We start from the raw sequence: 27,641 nt of genomic DNA on the forward strand, positions 1-27,641 counted from the left end.
AAAACTAAGTGCCCAAGAGAGCAGCAGTTGCTGCTGGGTTTATCCAGACTGGAGTTGTGGGGTAGAGGGAGGGCTGCAGGAGGGCATATTGTCACCTGGGCACTGTGGGACTGCCCTTCCTGACAGACTGGTCGTTATTCTGAATTGCAGAGGTACTAGATCATCACACTGCAACTGCTCAAGCCATTTTTTTAAGATGAGCAAAACAACATTTTTTCTGATCTCATTATTGGAGGAGACTGGACCTGTTTTTCATAAACATTATACACAGAAAAATCCACCTGAGGCAGACACCTGGCACGAAAAAATTTTGCCTGAATGCTGATAGTTTGGCAACACTTTAGTAAACAAATAAAACCAGTATGTAGTAATGGGAATTCAGCTGCAGTGATTGCTACCAGATCCACCAAGAGTAATGGATTTGCATACCAACCCAGACTTACAACAAATATTGTGATTGTAGGTAACTAAATGACCATGGAATCTGGAGCAGAGAACCAGCAGAGTGGAGATGCAGCCGTTACAGAGGCAGAAACCCAACAGATGACAGTACAGGCACAACCACAGATTGCAACGTTAGCCCAGGTATAAAATCATACCATGTAATAGTTTTACCTATTGGGTAATTTTTTTTTAAGAGGGATAATGTCTGCTTGTGGGCCTGAGAGAAGGCTCCATTGATACGATTCTGAAGCAGGTGCTGTGTCTAGTTCCTTTAATACTTGTCTTTGCATTTTTAAAGCAGTAGAGGTTTTTAACTTCCCATCACACTAGGCTGTGTTAGTTCTGAAGAACTGTATGTGTGTAAACTGTGTAATGTTAACAGAATAATGAATGAAAATATTTCTAGCATTCTTTACCACAACCATACCACTGAAAAATATTTTTTAAGAAAAACGTGTAATTTACTGTCTTATATATTGACTGGATTGTTTTACTGTTAACATCTTCTGTTAGAAGCTTGTCTATAGCAGTCAGTTTAATTTTGAGGAAAACAAACTGAAAATATAGATAAATAATGCAGCAAATACAACATCTTATCAGATGGGATTAGTATTATAAACATCAAGTGGAACAACATGGCATTTGATAGTTCATGCTACCCTGTTGTCTCCAGAATTTCACAGAATTGTTGGCTGTTTGAAGAGACAGTAGTAGATCATTCATTATCCCCAAATTATTTTGGAGAGACAAGAAATGGAATCCCAGCTACATCTCTGATGTTGGATCCTGGTTTCATTCTTGGATATTGGCAGAAGCAACTCCATTGTGTAAATAAGCACAGAATCTGATTGTCTCTCTTCTGTAACCATTTAGTTTTACAACTATTTGCAGTCTGCCAAGAACAAACAGAGGTTTTAGATCTCATAGTTTGGGGAATTGAGTGTCTTTTAAGTGGCACAACTGTTAAATCACTTAATAAATTATTAATGTCTTTTTAAAGTCATTACACCTTTTGGTAAACCAGCGATAGTACACTTCCATTCAAGTGATAGTGTAGGGACTGGAGCTGTTAAAATGCACAGGGTGGGTTTGTTGAGTGGAGCAGAAGTGTGAATTTACAGGCCACCAGCTGCCCTGCACCAGCTTGCCTCTTTGGGCAGTTTTCTCACTGTCTAACTTAGGCGCAGGGTGTAGGTGGTGTGAATAACACTTCAGAGTGAACCGAGTGGAAGTGGTTTATTTCTCTTGCAAAACCAGTAAACTGCTTCTCACTTGGTATGCATCAAGATTCAGCCCAGAGAACAGAGAATGTTTTAAATTTGTGTGCTAACATGCTAGCCCCCAGGTAGCTGACCTTACAAGTATGTCGTGGGTTGAATGCACGTTATTTGGGCAAGATCACCACACTAGTTGAATGTGATTTCTTTTCCAAGCAAGAAGAAGCTATACAGCTATAGTTAAGATCCATGTGAAATGCAAAGAAATATGTTTTTCCTAATTTTGCTCTGTTGTCATTCAGTGTATTATATGCACCTTAGCTTTTCCCCAGGCTTTATATTCCTCCTGGAGGTGTTACAGCAGTCGAAACATAACTCCTTGACTTGCTCACATCAGTGTTACATCACTACGATATTTTTAATACGTGAAGTGCCAGTGTTTGGCATTAGGGAGTGCCCTCAGAGGCTTAGGCAAACCTAAATAACTAATTATGTCAATTTAATTCTTTCATTATCTCTTGTAAGGTCACCCCTCTTGTAAGCTTAGTTTAATAGCTGCGTTTTTAGTGAGTTCCGGGTCGTTTTCAGAGTCAAAAGGAAACTCGTTCCAGTTCCACAAGGTATGAGTCAGAGACATCTGCGGAAGTCACACTCTGCTGTTGGCTTAGTCCAACCACAGAATGGCCTCCAGTCGATCAGCTTTGCTGCCATTGCCAAGGACAGTTTAGTCACACACATGAGTTATTAAAAAAGGTCACTTGGTAGAGGAATATAATTTGCCAGAGAAAAGTGCACTCATGTTAATCTCAGCCCGGGTTTCTCTCAGATGTGAGTTAAGTAACCAACATAGAATGCTGCAGCTGCTTTCCTGCAAAAGTGAACTGAAGGCAAACACAAATTTGTGGATTAGAGAGAGACAGCTGTGGAGGAAAGAGGTCTACATGTAATTCCCTTTTTAATATTGTTGTTAAGCAAGATTGCCTTGTAAGTGGTGGATGTTTATGGAAATTCAGAGTTCAGCTAGTGCAGCTTTTTGAGAACCACGTGTTATGGGGGCTGCAGAGGATTTACTTCTGCCTCTGGTACACAGCAACTCTTTGAGATGGGTAGGAGAGCAGTGCAGCCCCTCCTCACCTTGTAGCTACACGGGCAGATTTCTTCAAAGCACTGTTAAATACTGAAGGATTGTTCAGTTTTCCAAACTGGGATGTCTAGAAGAGGGCTGGCTAGTCATTGACCCATGACGTGGCTGTGGCTTGCCAGAGCAGCTCCTGCTTGCCTGCAGCCCTGCCCTGAGGGCTATGGTGGCAGGAGTCAGGCACAGAGCGAGGGCCTCGTGCGCTGGTAGAGCAGCTGTGTCCCCCAGCCGTGAACACGTGCATTGTGTCCCCACACAGTTGCTGCAGTACTGGATGCACACCAGGGCATCTGCTTGGCAACTCCAGCCCATGGCCCTTCAGCCACCCATTGCAGTTCCTGTGACCTGCTAGAGTGACTTCCCTGCTTGCTGTGGCCAGCTCTGGGGGGGTACCAGTGCTCAGAGCCGAGCCCTGCGCAGGACGCGCCTGGCTGCACATGCAGCACTGACCACCTCCCTGCTGGCGTGGCCACTGGGCCTGCAGGCCCCTGCTGGAGAAGCAAAGTTGTGTTTAGGAACTGAGGTTTAAAATGCTGGCAGATTTTCCTCGTAGAAATAACTCTTAAGACTACAGTTTGTGTTGACCCGTTACACTGAATCACAGTAACTGCCTACAGACCATTTGTTTCCACTGCAAACCCGTGGGGTTTCTGTCTGAACACATGTCAGTTTTCCTCATTTAAGTGGACTTTGCCAGCTGCTCAATATAGTTTAGCCTCTAGAAAGTCTGAAAGGTATGAGTCCCTGAAAATTCTGACTGCTTACATCTGGCAAACATTTGCATTTTCTTCAGTGAGAACAAAAATAGCTCCCCTCCCATATGTCTTTGCCTTTGACTCAGCAGTGTCTGTAGGAGTAACACCCAAGTCCTAGCAATGTCTAACTGAAGTAAGCAAAAGGTAATAGTGTGGTTTTATTAGGTTACCTCAAAATGGAGGCAGTTATGTTTTCCTCATGCTTGTCAGTGGGTTTACAGGCGATGTTTTGAGCCTGCAGAATTTCTGCATTAGATTAATTTGTAAAAGTAGGTCAGATGTTTGGCTTAGGCAGTTCAGGGGGTTTTATATTACACCGAAACATTTGGGTCATCTAACTGGGGTCTAGAAGAGGCATCATTCTTTCACCAAAAAGCGTTTTTGGTAGTGGAATCAGAAGGTTTTGCAATACCCTAATTTGTGCCTGCTGTTTCTTCTCTGCAGGTGTCCATGCCAGCAGCTCACGCCACCTCCTCTGCGCCCACAGTGACCTTAGTCCAGCTGCCCAACGGGCAGACGGTCCAAGTGCACGGAGTCATTCAGGCTGCCCAGCCCTCAGTCATTCAGTCTCCACAGGTCCAGACAGTTCAGGTACTGCCTGAAGAAATTCCTAATACACGAATTGGGCCTTTTGAACAGTCCTGCCAGTTCACAGGTTTCTAAGGTGTTTGTGCCCTGGATTGTGTTTTTGCTTATATAAACTTTTAAGAGCATGTGGAAGGCAACATCTGCATAGTATTCACTACTCTACGACTTTCTTCTGGTCTAACCACTTTTCACTTTCAAACATAGCTGAGTTTCATTTCTCTCTAGAATTTGGTTGGTGAGTTTAACAGCTTCATTATTTTTCTTACAGTATTACTGTACCTTTTCTCTCTACTGTATTTTCATAATCTTTATTCAGTTCATACTATTCTGAAGTAAACAAAAAAATATTGTTTTAAATAACGTAATCTTTAATCATTCGTGAGGCTGATAGTCTGGGATGAGGGTCTTTGGTACTTAGAAAATATTTGCATTGGTTTACAAAGCAGAGTCTGTGTCCTTAGAATAAATCTATCAGTCCTCTCATTAAAATGTTTTTAAAATTTGCTCATTGAATGTTTGCTCTGTAAAGCCTTAGCATTTTCTCTTCTGTAAAGCAAGACAGATAATGCCATATGATGAGGTAGCTTGAAGACACAGGGGACAAGTAGTCTGAAATCTTTAAAACCTGTAACTTTTTTTGGGTTTGGAACCACTGTAAGCTCAGTGTTCCTGAATACAGAGAGAGAAATTGCTTAGTGTACAGCAGCTACCTAAGGCAAGGACCAGACATCATTCCTTTGCTGTTATTACACTGAACTCAAAAAATGTTTGATTTTTAGAAGTAGACATTGTAACTATTTGATACAGATACTTAGCTGGGTATTGTTTTAAAAAATAATAAGGTGTGCATAATTTAAAACTAGGCCATTCTGATAATAATCTTTGTTTACTCTTTGTCAGCTTTAGTGCTGAGTTTCTGGCAGGCTCTACCCTCCTCAGCCGTTGGAGTCAAAAGTTTAGAGTTTTAATCTATCGAGGTGAGCAGTTTTCAGATAAGTGCACAAGTTACTAGCCCAGAGATGGAAGATAAGAGACTGACAATGAAACTATGCTTGGAATTCACCTGGCTCAGTGCAGAGCCAGCCTGTTAGGATATTTAAAGCCCAGCGCTTCACAGTCAGCCTGGGACCTGCTCAGGCTCACTCTCTGATAGCTGTTGAGATTTGGGCACCAGGAAGATTTTGGAGCCTTGAGGAATCTTTCCTACAGTGCATAACATGTCAGGCTGTGAGCTGTGTTTCTCACACAGGCATTGCTCTATTCTCTGTCAGTACCTTTTGTGTATTTCTGACTACAGCCTTTTGGAAAACAGTCTCTCTTTTTATGTATTGGAGATGTTTTTGCATTTTTGGCATACTTGGAATTTAAAATGATTGAAATATGATTGACAGAAACATTTTAGCCTTCCATCACAAACCTTTCTCCTTTTTTTAGCACAGATGTTCAGAGCTGCAGCAGTGCATTATTTTTTAGCATCTTCACCTATGACATTTTCCTGACAATCTCCCCCCCAAGGCAGCCTCTATAACATACCAATTACTTATAAACTGAAGTTTCTCAACTGCAGTGTTTTGCTCTTTGTTTCTGAACGTTTCTGCTATTTTAAGTTGGCTCTAGTTATTCTTTCCCTAAATTTTACTAAAAAAATCTTTGTTTCCTTTAAAATGGATGGAAGCAAAGAACCATGGGAAGCAAGAAGTGTATGGAATTACAGTTTATGTTTTCTTATTGGAGTATTTAAATGATAAGGGGCACTCTTATGGGTAGATAACTGTGGTCATTCTGCACTGGATCTGTTACTTCAACATCCAGCCATTTCTGTTCGTTGCCTAGGTAGAAGCACTGTAGGATACTTATGTTGTAGTGTTTCTCACAGGGTGTCAGCATTTCCTTAAAATAAAGGCACTGGAAGTGTCCTGTTGAAGTTTGATTGCTGTTCTTATTTACAGATCTCCACTATAGCAGAAAGTGAAGATTCACAGGAATCAGTAGACAGTGTCACAGACTCACAGAAACGAAGAGAAATTCTTTCCAGACGACCCTCCTACAGGTATGGAGCTTAAAAGCAGAAGCATTTTGCTTGATGGATACATTCTGCACATGGGGAGACAAACAGTGTGGTTGTATGGTTATTTTTGCATTTACCAAACTGAAGTCTCTCTTGTGTGATGTCTTTCTATGGAATGGAATGTAAAGAGAGAAGCAGATAGGAGGAGGAAGAAACCTCAGCTGTTAGACTGGTTAAGACAGAAATGAGCTGAGAGCAAGCTAATTGCCACATTTGTAAAACATTGAGGTGTCCTTGTGCTTGGTGCCTCAAGAGAGAGAGGTAATGGATATTTAACACATGAAATACACTGAAGGTTTGTAGGACAATGGCTTCTGTATAATCTAGTCTGCAAAAAATAAACTGTATTGTTTTTTGTGGTTGTTGAAAAGCTGGCAGCAATCAAACTTAATTCCTTTCTCCCATGAGACTTTCAATGAACATGTGGTGTTCTGTGGCTCAGACAGAATATCTGCTTGAGCAAAATTGGTTGTGTTTGAAGTTTAAGAAGTCAGGGTATGGAGTTGAATGTAATGATAGGCATCTGGTGTCTTCAGTTGTCATGGTGAATACTTCTGCGGTGAGGCCAGCTGAGGTGCTCCTTTACACAGCATTAGTCATAGGTTACTTTATTAATTAAGGTCTTGCACAGCTTTTTTTTTCTGTGCTAAATCTCACTTTTCATTCTTAAAACATGCTAAATAGCATAAATTAATAACTCTGGAGTTCAGCAAAATTCAGCAGGTTTTAAGTGGCTTGTGGATTCTTGCTGCTTCAGAAAATTCAGGTGCTCCTTTTCTTCTTTATGAGCATAACCTTAGAAATACAAGCTAGACTCTAGGCCTGAGCATATCTCAACTATTTTTTCTTTTCAGCACTTGCAGATTATTTTCTACCTTCTCCAACAGCTGTTAAGGCTGTTCTGCTGATGGCAGTGAAAACTATTGCTGAATATGCCTAGCCATGATAGATCTAGGAAAATACTGTATTTGTGAGGAGCAGTGTTGCTCACTTCAAAGCTGCCACAGACTTCCTTGCAGTCCTCTTCTGCAGTGAGACACTTGCTTTTACTACACATGGAAGAATGGCTATACACTGTCAGACAAAAGAGTTAAGTGAACAAGCAGGCAAAACTGAGAAGAGGGTACTTGTGGATGCTGATGTCCCGTTGAGATGGACACATTGATGCCACACCCCAGCCTCTCTCCTCAAACCAGTTCCTGGTGACTCAGCAATACTTTGTAATTGTAAAACTTGTATAGGCAGCTCAGGCTCTGGGCAGGGATAGGGGTCAGGTTGGTGTGGGGGTCATGCCAGAAGGGCTGAGCCACACTACTGCTGGGGTTGGGGAGTTGCTGCTTGGCATTATTCAAGCTGCTCTGCCTGGCCCCAGGGACAAGATAGGTGCAGACAGGTTCACAGAATTGAAAGCTCTACCTCTTCCTCAGAAAATCCCCTTTGATCCTGTTACTGAAGTACATTATGTATTCCCCATGTGAGTTCATAGCTCCTGTATTTGTAAAGGTGCCACCTTACCTTCTATCTTAAATCTATCTCTGTGATGGCAAAGGGAAGTTTTAATCACTGGATCATATCTGACATGAGCTTAAAAAGTGGTGAGCTGTAGCAGCTTCTTGTCTATTTTGAGTTTCTAAGGTTTTGTTCCTCATCCTCCCTGCTCTCTCCTTATTTTTTCATCTGTTTTGTCCAGTAGATTTTCTGGTGCAACACCTAGATTGCAAACTGTCTGGATGGGAATTTTTTATTTGTCCAAGTGGGGCTTGGCACAGTTGGGTGCTTGTGCAGTGCTGAGGTTCTTGCATGTACAGACAGTCCAAACACCAACAGCAAAGCTCTTTTAGGCAAGTTGCTTAGCAGAGTGACCACTCTCCCCAAATAGCTCCATACAGATGTTCTGGCTCCAGAAGCCTTAGGAGCCTTATTTAGGGACAGTGTTTGTTCTAAATGATGCAGATTGCAGTAACTGCTGTGTTCAGTCTACAGTCATGTTCAGTGGGGACCTATAGCAGTAGTGTTTTAGCAGTTTGGGCTTTGGATAATTAACCCATGGAAGTAAATAAACAAATTGTTTTATTTTCCTTTACCTATGCTAATCTCACAGCTTTCTCAGACAGGGCACCCATAAATGTAACTGTGACTTCACTCAAACACTGCTATTGTCTTCTAGACAGGTGTGACATTATAAACTGGTTGCTCTTTACAACCATTTCTCCTAATTTCCTTTATGCTCAGCTCTCTGGCTGAGGCCTTCACAGCCTCTGAAACACAGTTCCTTAATGAAAGTTGAGAGACAGGTTTTTACATACAGGAAGCAGTAAAAATGAATGAGAGGGAAACCTGTTTTAGGGCAGTTTGGGACAGCTGTATCTTGGGTTGAGAAGAACTTGTTGAGAAGCACCAGTATCTTGGTAAGCACAGCCAGCTCTGTGCTGCCTATCCTGGTGTGGCACTTTGAACAATCCTCTCCAATAACAGTGTGAAGATAGTGCAGGTGTTTTGTTCTGCACCCATATTTTGCTGGCTTACTGCACTTTGCAGTTTTCTCCAGCATTATGTATCAAATAGACTTTTTTTTTTCCCCACGATTTTTATTAAAATCTCTACAACACACTGTCTTTGCCAGAAAAATTTTGAATGACTTGTCCTCAGACGCCCCAGGAGTGCCAAGGATTGAAGAAGAGAAGTCTGAAGAGGAAACAGCAGCACCTGCCATCGCCACTGTTACGGTGCCAACTCCCATTTACCAAACCAGCAGTGGGCAGTACAGTATGTAGTCTGAATTTCTCAGTGGTGCTAGTAAGTGGGAATGAGAAGATGAAGAACTATTATTTCTATAGCTGTTTGGACTGGGACAAAGCAGGAGGTGAAAATAAGTTGACTTTAATTTGATTGTTTGATAACCATGCCTTTTAAACACATTCCTGTTGTAAGTATCTGAAGTGTTCAATTCACATTTTGGGACTGCTCGTTAGTTAGTGCAGCTAATGCATCCTGAGGCAAACTATGAACTAACCACAGTGCTATAATAAACTTTCTCACTTCAGGACCCACAGGAGGTAATTCAGAAGTTTCCTTTTTTTCCTGGCAGATTACTAATACTGGTTCACAAAAGTATAACCTCATAAACAGAAAAACATTACAGTTTGCAATTACATTTTTAGAAAGTCCTGAAAAAATGAGAACTTAAGCAGCCTTTAAAATGTGTAACATACAAGTTCCTGTGTTTTCTTTATTTGTTAGAGTTTATAGATACAGTGCTTTGACTTAAAGGATTGAGACTGCAGCAGTAAAACTAGTATTTACATGCTGTCTCAAACAAACACAACATTAAATATACAAAAGGGGAAAAAACTACTTGGTTACATCTTAAAATCTCTTTAAAATTTTGTATCTCTCTTTAGTCCTTAGCCACTTGGCCTAATAGCCTACTTAATTTTATAGAAGCTGATGTGGTTAACTCTGCTTTCCTATCCTAGCTGTAAAATACCTGCTTGTGCAGATACTTGAGGTTTTGCTGGGTCTGTATACAGGAACACAGAGAAATTCTGTGGAATCATGAATGAGGGGTGATGTCTCAGTACAGCTGCATGGCAGGATTCAGGGGAAGAAAGGGGAAAAAAACCAGCAAAGTAAGACTGCTTGACAGAAAAAGAATAGTATGAAACTGGACCTTTATGAATAAAAACACTGCTAGGAAGGTGTGAGGAAGTTGTAGAGAAGGGAGGACACAATCAGAAGGAAAAAAACAAGCCAAGGCAAGAAGAAAGTGAAACACAAGGTGGATAGCAGTAGCAGCAGAGGAGACTGAAGGGCATAAAGCATGGAAGGAGGAGGGGAATTTCAGATGAGAAGGAAAAAGAAAGGACTGAGGAAAAGACCCAAACCAACCAAGAACAACAACTTAACTAACAAATTAAAAGTATTTCCTGAGGGAGGACTGTAGAGATTGGGAGGTCCTGTGTGTTTTATCAGAGAAACTAATTTGGGGTTTAGGCTGTGGTTTTTGCCACCCCTAAAAATATGGGTTGCACAAAAAAATTCAGAACTTATTTTCAGAGCATGATTTCTTCAGTGTACATTAAAGCCACGTGTCTGATTTGAGGGCTTTAACTCAGATCAGTATTCTTCCATATTCTAGTTTTAATACTGTAAATTAATGAGTACATTAGTGTCTTAAATGCTGTGTGAATTTTTTTCTTCAGTTGCTATTACCCAAGGAGGAGCAATCCAGTTGTCTAACAATGGCACAGATGGAGTACAAGGTCTCCAGACATTGACTATGACCAATGCAGCTGCAACCCAACCAGGCACCACCATTTTACAATATGCACAGACCACAGATGGACAACAGATACTTGTACCCAGCAACCAAGTAGTTGTACAAGGTGAGAAACTTCCAGCCAGTCATTCTGTATAACATTTTCTCCATGCAGATACAAGTCGCCAACCTAACTCTGTGAAATGTCAGGAAACAGAATTAACAGCCACAGGTAAGTCTCCAGAATGATTAAAGGAAACTCTGGACAAAGCTATTAGTCACATTTTCTTGGAGACTTTCCCTTCAGATTGATAAAATTTTGGCTATTTTGGATTTACCTCTTAAAACAATGTATTTATTTTTGGTTTCCTATGCTGTATTTCCTCTATTTTGGCCACACAATTATTTTTTTAATATGTTCTGCAAAAACTGGTACTATTTTACAGTTCTGACTTCTCCCACATAATTATCTACAACAATAGTGAATTTAAGTGAAGCATTAAAGTTCCTATTGTGGCTTTTGTAACTCGTCATCCAGTACTTAATCACTGAATCTTAGAATAATTCAGAAAGGTGTGTCAGGAGATGATTTGCTCTAGCCCACCTCTTAGAGGAAGCACAGCTACTTCAACTTGAAATAAGCTGAGGTTTTTGTTGCATTAAAATACATGTTTTGATTTGTTAAAAAAATGGGGAGGGTATTAAAAATTGTTTCTTAAAAGCAAGGATACACTTTTCTGTTATTTTTATGATTGTAAAGCAAGTGATTTGGAAGTTACCCCATGGAGAGGTCTCCAGGCATATGTAGCTGAAAAAAATACTGTTGTTGCACTGATCTGTTTTGTGTGTTCTTAGAGACATGTCATTTCTTTAGGTGGGCATGGTATTTTTTTTCAGGAGCAAATGTAACAAACTATAAACAAACAAGAAACGTCGGACCTTGTTCGTTCTAGAGAAGTCACAAAGTTGAGTGCCTAGTTTGCACTTCTTGTTGGAGTAAATGCTACATTTCTATGCTCTTTTTCTGTGCCAAACACACGTGCAGTTTCTCCTTTTGCAGATAGATGTTGGGAGCATAGCTAGAAATGTTGTTTGCCATCCTTCATCTTCTTGAAAGTGCTAAAACTGGCAAAAAAAAAAAACAGAAGTAAAAAGAAATGTACTAAAGGAGAAAGAAGCACAGCAATACAGCAAGGCAGATGAAGTTATCAAGCACGAGTGAAGATACCTACAGCAGAAATGTCCAAAGCTTTGCATACATTAATTAACCAAGACTGAGATAGTGGTGACCCAGCTGAGGGTGGTCCCTCCTGGGCGGTCGCCCAGAGCGCGTGGTTGGATACACGGCCAGGTGTTTGCCAGTGCTGGCACAGACTGTTGTCATGTCCCCGTGTGTCTTTCAGCTGCCTCAGGAGATGTGCAGACCTACCAGATCCGCACGGCCCCCACCAGCACCATTGCCCCAGGAGTGGTGATGGCATCCTCCCCAGCACTGCCCACCCAGCCCGCAGAGGAGGCCGCGCGCAAGAGGGAAGTGCGTCTCATGAAGAACAGGCACGTACACTCAGACCACCCTGTCCCCAGCCAGCTCTGCAGAGGGCTCCAGTGCTGAGCACCAAGAGTCCTCAGCTTTTTCTAGTCATTTTATGAAATGCTTTCTGAAGGATTTGCCTTTATTTAGAGGTGCAAAGCAAAGAAGCACATCTGCTTATGCCATCTATCGTGACTATGAAACCTTAAGGGGTCAGACTCAGCCTGTGAGGTGTGTGAGTTTGTAGCATAAGGAGAAAAGTCATTGGTGAGAGACTTGTAGGACTGCAGATACATTCTTACAAACACCAAGGTGATCAGACTTTTTTGAGTTAGTGCATTCATGTGGTTTCCTTTCCTGGATTCTTTACCTTAGCCTTCTGCACACATTCTCTGTGCTGCTGGCTCACTTGCTCTCTCTGTGAGTGCTTTCTTGATTGTCTCACTCATTCTCTTTAGCTGCTTGCCCTATGGGTTTTAACCTCTGAAGGCAGAAAGACTTAAGGAAAGGCTGAACTAGCAGCTACTCCTTTTGAGGTCTTTTGGAGCCCATCTTGGCAGCAAAGGGGCTGAGAGAGAGAGGAGACTCAACCCTGTAGGAGTTACTGTGTGAGGAGGAATAGCCAAGCCCACTGGAGTGGGGCTTATGTAGGTAATGAAGGAAGGGACCAGCAGAGAGAAGGAGGGCATGATGCTCCTTCAGCCTACTGCTGTGGGAGTGGGATGGGCTGGGGCTGGGCCTGAGCTGATCCATCCCAGCAAGCTTGAGCCCTCCGAGGAGGGGAAGCCCCATGAAAGCACTGTTTGCTTCATCTCTCAGTCTGAAAAAACTGTTATGTCCTACAGCTGCATTTATCTGGTGTAGATTGCTGAGCTGTGAACACAGTATAAAGTTACATGAGCAGAGCTAATGCTTATCTGAGGGGCTTTAATGAAGTAAATAATGCTGAACAGCAGAGTTCACTTTTTTAATAGGTTTTTGTACAGAATGTCACCCATCTCTCCTTTTTATATGTTTTTCTGGTATCAGTGAATGGATGTCACCCTTTCAGGCTCTGCATTTGAGAAAAATTTAATTAGCATTCTGAATACCCTCATTTAGTCAGCAGTCTGATTCCAGTAAAAGAAAGCTTTTGTTTTAGGGAAAGCCAAGAAAAACAATGGGGAATTACCCCTACTTGAGTAAAATTGACAGCTTTTGCCACAGTATCAGGTTGCATGTAGCTCTTTTAGCCTGCCTGCTTAATAGGTATTTGCAACTCTAGCATAGCAAAGCAGGGGAAAGGGATAGAGAGAGGCAGATGGAGAGGTGGTACTTACTGAAGGATTATAGTTTAAATATTCATAGATATTATTGTGCAAATTTTCTGTGTAAATTTTACATTTTAAAAGCTCTCTTGTAACAGTATATAACTCTAGCTGCTCATAATTAATAACATGCACACAGACTTGAAGTGGCTTAATATACAGCCCAGGCTGGCACAAAAAATCACATAAAGAAAAAGTTGTCACCCAAGGAGACAAGTTAGTAGTTCACACTGGGAGACACTTTCTGATCCAGTAGTACTTAATCTTTTGGTGACACAAATAACAGCCTGCCTTGACTTACATTCTGAATGTTGCACATGGCCCACTGAAGTGCTGTGAGCAGGTGAAATTTTACTTGTAGGAGTGACAAATGGATAGGTGAGTCCTTCCAGGGCTTACAGACCAGGTTTTCTTCACCCTGACTCATTTGTGGAGCTGAACTTAAAAAATTACTTTTAGAGTCTTCTTACCAGGTGGGTCCTGGGACAGACATTCTTTTCCACCTGGTACTACAATTACTATTTATCTAGTAAGTGGAAGAACTGGGTTCAGTTTTGACCTTTCATTTTCCAGAACACTGACTGTATCACCAGTCTATGTAGCAAGTACATGAATGCTCTGAATACAGCTTTTTTTTTCCCACTGCTTGAACATCCTGACCATTAGTATTGGCTGGGCTGCAGCAAAGGGAAGGGTTAAGACTATAAAGAGATTAACAGATGAACGTTGGTCTTATCCATGTTTTTAATACTTGTCTATTTATTATAATAAAATCAGTGAAATCACTGCAGCAGCAGCATTCAACTCAGCCTAAAGGCTGTGCTGTAAATCCTGCAAGCAGAGTTTTGCCATTGTCTAGGATCTTTTCCTCACAGCAGCAGAATTTTACTGGTGCTGGATTACTGGGATCTGCGTGTTGAAGTGATCTGTGGATCATCAGAGTGTGTGTGATTTGTGAGGAACTATTGCTACGGACTCAGCACTTTTTTCCTAACTTGCACTTCTTAACAATACCTCTGTGTTCTAAAAAATGGCAGTGCTAGGTAAAGGTTTGATGTGAGCAGTTAAGTAGCCCATGTCTGGAAGTGATCCTTGTGGATTTGAATGGCCTTTGCTTTGCTTTGCAGAGAGGCAGCACGTGAATGTCGCAGGAAGAAAAAGGAGTATGTGAAATGTCTAGAAAATCGAGTGGCTGTGCTTGAAAACCAAAACAAGACACTGATTGAGGAGTTGAAAGCACTTAAGGACCTCTACTGCCACAAATCAGATTAATTTTGGATTCCCATTTTCACTTGTCCAGGTGGGATAGAGACTGGTTCTGGCTGTACCCAGAAAGACAAAGTAAACTTTTTATTTTCTAAACATTTCTTTTTTTCTATGCGCAAAACTGCCTGAAGCAACTACAGAATATACTTCATCTGTGCTTTGCATCAAACTGTGAATGTTCAAGTACTTGCCTCCACTTCTCCCCCTACAAGATTATTTTCATCATCAATCTCAGTGTGAAGAAGAACAGGCTTCTCTCTCGTCTCCCCCTCCTCTTCAGGGAGTAGCAGTGGTCGCTTGGGAAGTTACTGTGGGGAGGGTCCTTTTGTAAGAATTTCAAGAATTTATGCTGAGCTCTTCCCATTGCCTTAGAGACAGAGCCACCCCAGCCTCTTGGTGCAGAGACCTGTGGAGCATGCGTGGTGCAATGAAGAAGCAATGGTTGCCAAATTGGTTTCACATATTTGTTATGAACTATAACAATACACGGCTAAGCGGCACGCCAAACGAGAGGCAGTCACGTCCCTGGTGTGGAGATAACATCCCTTTTTCAAACTAGCCCAGGAGGGGGTTGGGTTTCTAATCTGTATTAAGCCCTCCTGGACTAGTAAAAACTTCTCCATACCTCAGAAGCATTGAAATGAGCTTCACTGGTCAGTTGTTGCTTCTCAAAGCTCCCGTGTGCGAGCGCGTTCAGCATTCTGAATGCACGAAAGGCAAATACCAACTGCATAGGATATTGGTTGGGAGGTGATAATTGGATGGGGAAGGAATTCAGAGTCAAAAAAGGTACAGTGTTGGTGTTTTGAAAACAGTTACTTGGTAAGCAAGGGTAACACAGGTAAGCACTGCCTGTCTGCATGCAGAACAACTAAGCAGTTGAAGCATGGCCAATTCCACAGACATATTCCCTGATGACTGTGTTGTCTGTGTCCGAAGTCCTCTCAAGCAGTGAGGTTATTTCCATTTCCCTACCCCTGGCTTATGTAATGGAAATTATTGTACTCAATGGAAACATCAGCCTGGTTTGCTGGATTCTTTTTCAAACTTTGAGGCTGCCTTCCATACGTAAATTAAATTGCAGTATGACAACTAACAGGACAACCTCAAATACTAAAGAGGACTTCGAACACAAATATTCCAACTTCTGCTTTGCAAGGGACAATGTTAATTATTTGAATCTGGTCAGGCTAGCTAAATTCTTAATTTATTCAGAGGAATTTTTTTCGTGTAAAGGGTCAGATTTACTTAGTAATTTATTCCTGTAAGTGAAATGACTCATGTGCCTCAGATGTTTGCAAGATCCAATTTTTTGTGTGCACTGAGGAGATATGACCTTTCCCAGATTTACATGGTTAAAAAGATAGTTCATGTTTGAAAAAAAACTCTATACTAAGTATTAGGACTTCAAAAAAAATCATGCTCAAAAAGAACCAAAAATAATGTTGAGAAATTGTCAAAAAGAATTTGTCAAAAAGAATCATGTGGAGTTTGTTTACTGGCCCTCTGAAGCCTGTCTCTTGAAATATTAACCTGAGTCATTTGATGGAGTAATTTTATTTTGGGCTTCTGGTCAAAATTTTATAGACAGAGACGCAGGAAAAAGACTCTGGTCTGTACTAATGCCTCGCCTAGCAAAGTATAGTGAATATATTTTCTTCCCATTCACTCTTACCTGGTTTTAAGATAAATTTCAAACATGAGCTTCTAAAAGGTTACACAATCCATGTGATGTTATAAGAAGAACATTTGGAAGACTCTGGGCAGTTGAGTCTCAAACAGCTAAGCAGTATTAAAAATTCTAGTTTTCTCATTTGAGAGAGCATTCAGTTTCCAAGAGACTTTAAAAGGAGCAGGGTTAAACTTACAGCATTATTGTTAAATCTAGAGTTATCGATAAATTCAAATTACGTTTGTATTTCAAGAAGAGAACATAAGTATCAGAATTATGAAATAATTCACTTTCACAAGTTTTCAGGGGGTTTATAAATGATCTATTTTTATCTGCCATAGAGAATCGATGTTCATGTTTTTATTTAATGGAAGATGAATATATTAGTTTAGCAATGCAGATTTAAAGAAGACCCTAAATTCTCAGCAATACTTTTAGAAAAATTTAGAGATTCTTGAAGCCAGAGGATACAAATCCATACAGTGGTCAGCAGTTTTTCAGAAGTAGTGCTGAGGTGGAACCGTTGATAACGCAGGGGTTATTCTTGTCAAACACCCAGCTCATGGTGCCCTGATTCACACGGGCACACGGAAGGTTCCTCCAGCTCTCAGAAGCACAGACAAGGCTGTACCCACCTACATTAGGGCTGCTTCCTCTGGGGAACCATCAGTTTGTAAGAACTTGAGGTTTGGCAGTGGACCGGGGTGAGGCTGGCCGTGAGGTGAGAGCCCATCCCAGCGGGCAGCGACCAGTGCACAGCACTTGCTGGTAGTCACTGGGCACAGAGCCTGGGAGCTGGGTGGCCAGGAGCCTGAGGTGGCAGCCAGCTGGGGTTCTGCTGCTGCAGGGCTGGTGCAGGTTCTGCTGCTGCAGGGCTGGTCCAGCTTCGTGTGGCAGTGAGGGGAGAACTGTGCTACCCGTTTGTCTGGTATCACTCCAGACCTCATCAGCAACGAACGTTCCACTGACAAAAAGAAACATTATTTTAAAGTGTGTAGGGATCTGCAAGGTATTTTTATTTATGCTGCACTGAGGATTTAGGGACCGGAATTTATTTAATGGGAATTTTAAATGACAATAATGAAAAAGTATTAGACCAAGTACAGGGCTGGCTAGGGTTGCCCACACATGCTTTGCTATTCATATTGACCCAAAAAGGGAAGGAATATGACACAGGAATCCATTCACATGTCATTTGTCAAGTAGTGAGGTTGGGGTAATCAGCTTCTATAAACTAAGGCCATTTGGAAGTAGGACAGAAATTATGCTGGCAAGGGGGAGGGAGGGTTAGTTTTATATCTCACGGTTGTGAGTTTTCAAGAACTGATAGCCTGTTTTACCTGAAGAGAAGGTTAGAAAGGGCTAGCTCCATTATGTTCATAATAAACAAGAATTGATTTGAAATATAATTTTTGTAATGTCATTATTTTGCAAAACAACAGCACCGATCAGGCAGTTAAGATATTGTCAGAGGTGCTCTTTTAATTTAGATATTCTTGGAAAAATACATATGTATAATATATGTACATATATATATATACACACAGTATATAATCTACAGCTCTGAGAGCTTTTAAGTCAGGAATGCTGAGTATTATAGTATATGGAGGTCAGAAGAAATTTTTACTTTTCTGTGTGTGTCTGGGTGTGTGTGGATGTGTGTGTGTGTGTGTGTGTGAAGGAGTTGTGGGCTGCATTATCCTAGCGCTTATTACTGGTTTGTTTTGTGCTGTTTCTCAGTTAGCCATTTTCAAGAAGTTTATTTCATCTTTCATGGCTTTTGTGAGGTTTTGGTTTGTTTGTTTTTTTTTTTTAGTTGGTTAGGGTTCTTTTTTTTTTATTGATGGAGATTTCTGAAATCATGTCAACAGTTGTTTTACAACAACCACCGCCCCCCCAGAATAATTCACTTTTGTGCTTTTTCTCTTTGGCAGCTATCTATCAAAGGCAAAACAATTGGGAAGGTTCTTAAGGTGATATTCTCTACAGGAACCACTGATAAGACTTCTCTTTTCCTCCTGGGGTACTGGCGATGGGTTTTTATTTAAAAGCAAAGATTTCACCAGAATTGGGTAGTTGCCAGCACCGTTGCTTGTAGGTGAAAGCACAATTTTAGCCTGTCTTGCTTGTCAGGACCCTACAGACACCTGTAGGTTCTGGCTGTTCTGTAGTTGATGTTTGCATTGTAGACTGCTGTCCTCTCTGGTACTTGTACATTGATCAGAAAATTGATGGAGTGTTTGGAATCATTACGAGGCTCAGGAAAAAAAAAATAAGTTAGATTTATTAAGGAAAAACAGCCCTGATAGTTTCTGATCTAAATTTGTACCACAGGGGTTTTTTTTTTAAATCTGGGCTTCCAGTAGACTGCAGCTGCAAATCATCTGTTAGTGAAAACTGGCCTCTGCTTTTTTATTTTATGTTTTTTTAATTTATGACAGCCAGCCAGTGCTTTTTGTGGGTTAAAGTAAAGATCAGTCTCCCCATTAAAGCAAGGTCAATATCAGTGGTTGCAAATCGTTGACAATTCGTAGAGGATTTCAGTGTTTTTCTAAGATCCTGGGTTTATTGTCATTTTTTCACCCTGAAGCTGGTTAGTGATGTAACCTTTGCCAATGAGCTAACCAAAAGGTCACGTATTTATTTTTGTTACACTATATTCTTCATAAATGTTTAAGTAAAATGTGCACTTTTTTTTTTTAAAAAAAAAAAAAAAAAAAACACTGAACAAAAAAAAAACCATTAAGAGCAATTGGGTTTGCTTGAGAAGCTTCCTGGCACAAGTGCAGTCCTGCTGGTTGCACACAATCCACTCCTTGCTCCACAGCAGTTGACTCCCTCACAAACTGAACTTGCTGATCAGCACATGGCTGCAGCAGGCGTTGCTTCAGGATGGCAGGAGATCTTCCTGGCAGTGCTGAAGACTGAGAGGGATTAATCTGTGTGCTGTCTCAGAGCAGTACGGACGGGATGGATGTGAAACTATTTTTAGAGTAGAACTAGTTCAGTGATCTCAAGTGGGAAAGGGAGGTTAATTTGGAAGGAAAGCTAAACTATTGTTCAGCTGCTTCGTTCCCCTTTTTGTAATTTGAGGTTTGGCTGCAGGTTTTACAGGCTGCATTCCAAGAAAATAAATCAGGAGGCTTTCCAGTTCTCTGACCCCAGGAAGTAAAGGTACATTGACAAGGCGTCACCCTGCTTTGAAAGATAAAGCACAAACACCTTTCTTCTGCAGGAGCAGTGATCATTTAGCTATAACCCTGGAATCTGTCACTGTGAGCAGGTTTGACACACCTACAGTACATTGGTGGTTCTCTGTACTGTGCCTGGAAACTGGCTTCCCTGAGCTTTTGGATTTGCTAGCTGTAAAAGGCACTGGGTTTTGGGGAAACCTGAGTGTATCATGAAGCTTTGTTGGTCTGGGAGGAGCCAGCCTGGTGAAGAGAAGCAGGGTGCTGAAATCCTGTCTGTGTGCTTGTGACAGGTTCAGGTCTGGGGATGGATGTGGCTTCAAGCTATACATCTGTGGGGAAAAGAGACTAGATCCAGTTGGTGAAGAGTGTTTGTATTTCATGTGTTTTGCCTTGGAATGTTTCTTAAATGTATTTTAAGCTCTGGCCTGCAAAGAGACGTGCTGAGGCTGCTTTGCATAGCACAAAGTGAAGCCAGTGACCTGTTGCAAGTACAGTTTGTGACTGGGTGTGTGAGTGGTGAGTTGAGGTCTCACTTTCAGCAGGGAGAGGCAGGAGAAGTCAGCTGTCCCTGGGAGCTGCGTGCTGGCAGGGCAGGGGCCAGGCTGGGCATGAGCCACGCTTGGGGCACTTCAGAAGCTGGCCACTTACTGCAGTCCTGGAGCCCTGGGAGCAGTTGGTTCACTTGGTCTCAGCCTCAGCTACATGTTCTTCTCAAAGTTAGGGCACAGCTGAGTGAGGGGGTGGGGAAGCAAGACCTTGAGCCAGTTAGTTGTCTGGAAACTGCCACTCCTAAGAACTAAGGATGTTTGGATGCTCTCCACAAGCTGTGTTTTATCCAGGTGCCACTCCATTTTTTATGTGTGTAATGACATTTATTTATATTAAAACACGAATTTTAAAAAGTTAGGACTTCAAGTGTGTATGAAATTTGAAACTGTGCTGCTTATATGGATTTCTAGGGATGGAATGGGGAACAAGGCAAGAGGTGCTTGTTGGCAGCCAACCCCTCCACAGACTTGTTCACAGATTGGTTGTTCACTTCTAAAAAGAGTTGTTTCTACTCTGGATTTATGATTTGAAATTATTTTGGAACAGGGTTTTTCAGGGAAGCTTCCAGAGCAAGGGTCATTATTCTCCCTTTGTAATGTAAGCTGGAAAGAGTAAGTTCACCTCACCTCCATTTCTGATTGTTTCCCCAAACCATGTCAGCACAGAACAGGGTATTTGAGCTCGACTCCCACACACTTGTGGAAGTTAAAAGACTAAAGGAAAATCCATTATTGGAGGAAAATAAATTCTTATTTACATCTCCCCAAAAATCTAGAAAAATCCCTGTTGTGTTTTTGGTTGTTTGTTTTTTTGGTTTTTTTTTTTACTTTTTTTTTTTTTTGTGCTTTATCTGTTTTTAAAAAAAAATTGTACTGGGTTATAATGCATTTTATTAACACTATGTACATATTAGCTGCTTTGTGTTTCAGAATGGTAGCAATTGCTTTGTATATTAAAGTGATCCTTGTGAATTTGTGAATTATTGTCATAAAGAAGTGCTTTTTCTTACTGTAACCTTTGTGGTATAAACTGTCATAACTCCCTTTTTACACAAACATTTATGTGCAGTCACATAAACATGCTTTAAAAAAACCTCTACAAAGTCTCTTTTTTGAGCAGGATGTTCCATTTAGACTAAATTAGTGGCAAGTGGTAGGTAGATAAGAAAATGGGGAAAGGTGTATTTTAAGCAGAGTATGATGTCCTCTCATGATCTGTGGCCTCATGTGACGTGTGTAAGTATTCATGAGGTATTTTCCCCAAAGGGAAGGCTTTTAAAATCTTAATTAAATTTGATTACTGATATGTTAAGTCCTGGAAAACAAATTTTCTCTTCCACTTCTGGTAATTTTAAGCCTGCTCTCCAGTATCCATTCTGGTGGCAATTAGGTCAATTTTGTAATGATGTGTGGGAGATTTTTCCCTTTCACAGTGAAAATATGCTGTCTTTCCCACTGCTGAGCATTCCTGTAACCCATGTACTGCTGATGTTAATAACAGAGAGAACAGAAGGCAGCAAACACTGTGAGAATCACAGCCCCATTATGTAATCTGCAAGGCTGGATCCAAACACTGGGACGAAAGCCAGAGGAACCAATTCAGCACCGAGGTAAACACACCTCCAGTGACATCAAGGGGAGGCAGTAAGGTCAGATCATTATGACAAGGATTTTGTGGTTTTCACAGCTGAGCTTTTTCATAATGCCATTCATGTACTTGCTCAGAAAAATGTACCACAGGACTGAGGGGCTGAAATACTCCCTGTGCAGTCAGTAGGTCAGCTGGTAAACCCTGTTCTTCTGACACCACTGTACCTTGAAGCTCTTTGTCCTCAAGATACAGGGCTGAGTTTCATATTCTGTGTCAACATTAATCAAACGTGACTCGAGTTGCAGTGACATTTGAGAGGTTTGTCCCTTGCAGAAGGAACGTTTCAGGGATGTCCTCACCATTCACAGCATGTTCACACCTTACCTGGTGGCTTCCATGTCACTTAGATCCTCTCCCTGGGGTGAGTATTTTATTTTTCAAAAGACTATTTATGCATTGCCCCACTGCTCAGGGGCCCATGCCCAAGCACACCCTCCCCACAAAGGGGTTCATAGCACCTCTGACAAAACAGGAGCAATGCAATGGAACCATGCAGAGGAGAACCCCACTGGCTTCTCTAGTGCTTGGATGAGCAGGGTGACAGGAGGTGCTTGGGCAGGGTGTTAGCTTAATTGCCAGACAGCCACTGAATCGTTACCATTCTGCATCTCGTGCTAGAGCAGAAGCTCACCTTGGAGCAGTTGGTGAGGGGCAGAGCTTGCAGGTGTCATTGCTCTTGGTGTGCTCACTCCCTGGGCAGTTACTCCTCTGCCACTCATCCTGCACCTCTGGCGTCCTTCACTCCCGACATCTCCCTGAAACTAAGTGAAGAGAATATAAAGGAGCTGTGAAGCCCAAGGTGGAGCAGGAGAAGGCACTGAGTGGCTGTCAGCCCTGCCCAGCCAGAGTGGGCTGTAGGTTTCAGCTCAGTTACATTCTCGTGGTTGGTGCCTGCCCCTAAACACTGCAGCTTAAAAAGCAGCGAGAAGTAATGTTTGTGGTGCTGGGCTAACTGCAGCATTCCTGGGGCTGCTCTCCTACATCCAAAGGAGCAGCTGTACCCCTGCAGCAGTCAGAGAAGGTGTCCCCTTGAGAAGGTGCCTCTTGCTAGCTGGGGAGGGGCCACCAAGAGCTGAGCTCAGCAGGTCAGGGGCAAGGCCCTTGCCCACAGTGCTGGTGTCAGCTCATGCTTCCCCACATGGACCTGGGGACAGTGGCATTGCTCCAGCCTTCAGGCTGCAGGAGCACTGCAGCCAGAGGCCAGCCCTGGTTCTCTTCTGGCACACGCCTGCCCTCGCAGGAAGGCAATGGAGAAACACACAGAAAGCTGCTGAACAACTAGGGTTGCAATTAAACTGATTTATTTAAAAAGTACAAAACTTGGGTTATCATCAAAGCAAGGCCCAGAGCAAAGCTCCCTTCTTTAAGTGTGTGTAGGTTGATGCACAGGCCTTTATTCTGTACTTTACTGAGGTTTATTCTGTGCTATTTAAGCAAACTTGTAAAGCATCTTCCTACTATGGCAATAAGCTGCTGAGGCTCTCTACTAGAGGCTACAGCCTCCTGGGGGGGCCAAGCAGAGCCAGGTAGCAGGCACCCCCCACAGACCAAGTCATGAGTGCTCACAAGCCCCAGCTCCAGCCCGGGGCAGCCTGACAGGCAGTGACCACAGACCTGCTCAGAAGGAAACCCCCATGCAGAGGAAAGGAAGGGGAGTGGTGAGAACAGCCACACTCCAAAAACTAGAAGCAGTTTTTCAGTGGGGAGAGCTCATCATTTTTTCCAACCGTTGCTCCCACCCAGTTGATAGGAGAGAAGAAGCCACGTCTAGCACATTAAAGCCCATATCATGTTCTGTTTTTAATTAAAGCTGATGTGTCCCTTCCTTCCCTCGAAGGGACTTTATTTCTAGTTTCAGAGGCAGATTCCCAGCCAGCTGTGTAAGTGCTGTTTTAGTGACACCATGTGGCTCCCGAGGATAGTGTTGTAAGCAAGTGGTTCAGAGCAGCAACTCTCAGGCCCAGCCCAGAGCCAAGCAAGGAACTCAGCTGAAAACACATAAGACATGCACCAGGGATGAAGCACAAGAGCTTCAGAGCTCACTCACGGGAGCAGCAGTGAGAAATGTGTCATTTCCAGATTATGGTCTGCACATCACTTCTGGAACACAGAACCTCTGCATAATGTTTTCCTGTTAGGAAGTTTGATGGAAACATAAGTGATAAAGAACTGGTAACATCCACGGCCTGGAGCAGCTGCTGGTGTTTGCTGCTGCCAGTGCCAAAGACATGCACATGCATCAAGCCTGGACCTCGCCTAGGGCTTTGTAAGTTAAGTTTAAAGGGGGAAAAAAAGGTTCCACACCCACCCAACAAAGTACTCCAGTAAATCCTGCATTCAGTACTGTAGCCATCTTCTGTTAGCCCATTGTTTTCACCAGTTTCATTCTTCCACCACTAGAAAGAGAAGGAAGCCTGCTGCTGGTGTGAGCCAGGTTCCAGGCTGCAGCATTTTTCATGTGGGATCTTCTGGGATAAACACACAGAGATGTTTTTACAAGCTCAAGGTATGAAATCAGTTACTTAGTGTCTACCAGTGTGCACAGAAGCCATGGAAAAATCCAGACACTGCCCCAAGGACCCCAGTAATAGAATAAGCACTCCCCCAAGGCACAAGGACTTTACAGCAGCACCCTCCTCTCCTAAACAACAACTCTCAGAGACAGAGTAAGCCCCAAACAAAGGCAGAAAGAACAGCATTATTTAGCAGTACTTTGAGAGTCAAGGGCTGATTTGATACTTCAAGAACAGTTTGAGTCTCCTTGTTTCAGTTTCCCCGCTGGCATGTGTGCATGTGTAACTGCTCCCAGGAGCCTTGATCTGAGTGAGGGAAGGTCACCTCGTTAGGGACACCCCAAGACCCCTGATTGCTTTGGTCCTGCAGGAGTAGCCCCCACACTTGCAAGTCAGGTAGAACACCACTGAGTTCTAAGGTGGCTTACTCTGCAATATTGATTCCTAACCCACTGCCCCCACCCCGAGATCTTGTTCTTTGTTCCCCTACACCTCTACAGTTCAGCAGTGACAGCAATACAACAACTTTATTGCAGATGCTTTTGTTGGTATTGCCCTTTAAGTGTCTTCTTTTACCATAGTGTTTGAGATGGAGGAGGTCTGAAGGGCTAAAGCATTTAGAGCTGGAGTCTTAGCATATATATCATACACTTTTACTTCTCTAGAGTTAAGGTAGTGCTAAGGGAAAAAAAACCCACTCTATTTCTAAGTTTCCCACAGAAATTAAGTGTGGTTTGATTTTAAACAACACATCTTTTAATGAAATTTTTGATGCCTGGAGATTTCTGCAACTTAAATCAGTTTCAAAAATTACATTGGATAAAAAGTCAGTGGAAGACCCTATACAACTCTACTGAAGAATGAAGCAGAGGTTCAATATGCAGAAGCCCAATCCCTGCTGTATCTGACTGAGCAGACAAGACCAACAGGACAAGCAGCCAGTGAGATAACACAACTGCAATTATATGCTCAGGAACAAGTGTATTGACTAGAAACAAGGGCAGGATTCAACAGCATCTGGAGTTTGCTAACAAAGCACAGAGTCAAAAGTCATCCTTGGGACTGCCCCTCTGTGCTTTGTAGATGTGCACATCCTTACTGGAATCATAGTGGACCTCGTGGACGGAGAAACGGCTCCTCAGCATCCTCAGGAACCGGTGATCCCGCTCGTAGCGGAGCCGGCAGGACAGAAGAATCACAGCTTGCTCTGAGCACAGGTGCTCCAGGGTCTGGAGCAGCTCTGCAAACGTTTCCTCCAGGTAAACGATGTCTGCACCCAGGATGAAGTCGAATGCCCCCGGAGTGAAGTTCCCCAGGTCTCTTCCCCAGGTCAGCTCCTTCACCACGGCCCTGGGGCGCAGCTCAGCAGGTAAGTTGGCCTGCACGTTTGACTCCAGGAACTCAAGGGCTGCAGCTCTGTCTGTGATGGTGACACGAGCACCTAAGCAGCACACACAGCAGCACACCTCTCAGACAAACAGTCCACGGCCATAAAAACATCGTTTGGCATACAGTGCTCTAAGTCAAGCAGGCTCCTTAGTTCCTGTTAAACATTAACAACTTCCCTGAGCTGCCTGATGAAAAACAAACAAACAAAACAACAAAGCAAACAAAAAGGCCTCTATCTACATACCTCCTGCCCTTCCCTTCAGAATACAAACTGTACTCCACATGAAGGTTGAGTAGGGAACAAAAGGTGTTTTCTGGAGCTTTTTCTTAGTGCCTGGAAGTAGATGAGTTATTTTCTGCCTTTCCACAGATGACAACAGAATAAGTTACAGGGATTGTTGCAATTAACCATTCCATACTTGTTTGGTAGGAGGGAGGCAGCTAGAGAGCCTCTTTCACAGGTCAGACAAAAGTTATGCCTGTGATTTTGCATGGCATGAGTGTTTTGTTTTCATTATTTCAGTAGGCACCTTCCACAGGCACTGGAGTGCTGAATTACAAAGTTAACCTGGGACAGCCAGCATGAATTTAACACGGTTGCTCCAGCCACAGACAGATCACAAGCAAATCACTTCTCCAGCCCGTGGTTTCCCTGTCTGCAGGGAACAAGGAAACAAACTAGCAAGGCTTAGGCAAGCCCAGAGAGTGGTTTCTCTGTGCTGCACAGAGAAGTGGAAGACGGTGAGCAGAGCACTTGCTCCCTGGGGGAGAAGAGCTGCAGAGCTGAGCGCTGCTGAGCCGAGTGCCATGGTAACAGGCATCAGCCTTCGCACGGCCCCACCACACAGGGAGCTGCAGTGGCACCAGGGCTGCAGTACATAGCACCCCGAGCTCTGAAGTCTCACAGGAAAGGAGGATGACTCACACAGGGAACATCACAGCTCATGTGTGTAGCTGTGGTGCTAACTCCTATGGCAGGCATGGAGATGGAAAGGTGCTAGTTTTACTACAGTTGTAAACGGCTTTAAACAAGCAATCAGAAAAGCCCTTACCTAATAACGTGGCCACAATTCCCAGCAATCCAGTTCCAGCTCCCAGTTCAATCACAGACCGGTCCCGCAGATCAATGCTTCCTATCTCCAGGTAAGTACACAGCACAACAGCCTAGAGACAAGGGCAATGAAGCACAGGGCAAACTTCAGCCATACTGAACACAGGATTTCTGACTTACACTGAGAGAGAAGGGTGTGGGAAGGGTCAGGCACTTCAGATCTGCAGCAAGACTTTGTTCAGCCTTTCTCTGCCTCCTGTGTGCACGTGTGGTCTTTGTATGAGTTTTATGGAACTCTCTTAGAGGCAAAAGAAAAAAGAATCATGGAGGCTACAGCTCAGATGTGGTAACACTGCTTCATGAATCCCCACACGTAACACGAGGCAGAGAGAATTGCCTTTGGAAAATAAAAGCTTGTGGGTGTCAAACACTGGTGAATGAACACAGTATTACAAAAGTCCATGATAAGGTTTCATAGCACCTCACGTGGCATTTCAGAAGGTTTCTGCACAACACTGGCATGCTGTCAGGAAGGACATAAGGACAGTAAAGTAGTAACACTGTTATCTGGTTGTATCTGATGTGTTATGTTTCACAGAAATCTTGATGAGGAGCTCTCTCCATAGGTAGTTCTGTCAAAGCTGGTGTCAGGAAAGACCAACAGCCCTGTGCTCCAATTCATCTGAGGAGTTTGCTAAAACTGCAGCTTTGGGTCTGCTACAAACCACTCTGGTTTGGACAGTCCTTATCCCCAAGATAAAGTTATCAGCAGTCCTCCTTGATGCTGCAGGCAGCAGGAGCTGCGCTGTGCTCCCAAGGGTACTAAGCAAACATCACAGGCCATTGTTAAGAAATGGGTGAGAGTTCTGTGAGTTATCCAGGATCTCTCCTGTGTTTGGCGCTGGCTGTGCAGGGTTTAAGGTGGCCCGTTTCCCTTGCAGCCTTCCAGCATCTCTTGGGAGAGGAGGAAAAAAAGGTAAAGCAGTGTTTAACTATTTGTAAAAAGGATGAAAAATCTTACCGGAAAAAAAAAAAAAGCCTTTCCTTCGCA

The 27,641-nt window shown here is 42.8% G+C and overlaps 2 protein-coding genes across 4 annotated transcripts; one reads left to right on the plus strand and one right to left on the minus strand.

The window, feature by feature from the left end:
• Positions 1-462: 462 nt before the first annotated feature.
• Positions 463-15,981, plus strand: ATF1 (activating transcription factor 1). 3 transcript variants are annotated; one of them, XM_008947203.1, is made up of 7 exons: positions 463-585; positions 3,999-4,145; positions 6,092-6,192; positions 8,834-8,976; positions 10,413-10,595; positions 11,872-12,022; positions 14,434-15,981. In XM_008947203.1, exons 1-7 carry the CDS (start codon positions 472-474, stop codon positions 14,576-14,578), a joined length of 984 nt encoding a protein of 327 aa, XP_008945451.1. In that variant the 5' UTR covers positions 463-471; the 3' UTR covers positions 14,579-15,981. The 3 variants fall into 3 exon arrangements, with proteins under 3 accessions (XP_008945451.1, XP_008945450.1, XP_008945452.1); XM_008947202.1 differs by having other exon boundaries at positions 472-585; positions 6,068-6,192; positions 14,434-14,766; XM_008947204.1 differs by lacking the exons at positions 3,999-4,145; positions 10,413-10,595 and having other exon boundaries at positions 472-585; positions 14,434-14,578.
• Positions 15,982-25,193: 9,212 nt separating this feature from the next.
• METTL21A (methyltransferase like 21A) lies at positions 25,194-26,703 on the minus strand (the record flags this gene model as incomplete). The annotated part of the gene is made up of 2 exons (XM_008947205.1): positions 25,194-25,591; positions 26,592-26,703. Coding segments are annotated over 2 exons (510 nt in total), but the record flags the coding sequence as incomplete, so codon positions are not given.
• Between the last annotated feature and the right edge of the window lie 938 nt (positions 26,704-27,641).

This window comes from Merops nubicus, unplaced genomic scaffold (genome assembly GCF_000691845.1).
Source record: "Merops nubicus isolate BGI_N331 unplaced genomic scaffold, ASM69184v1 scaffold12359, whole genome shotgun sequence".
Lineage (NCBI taxonomy): Eukaryota > Metazoa > Chordata > Aves > Coraciiformes > Meropidae > Merops > Merops nubicus.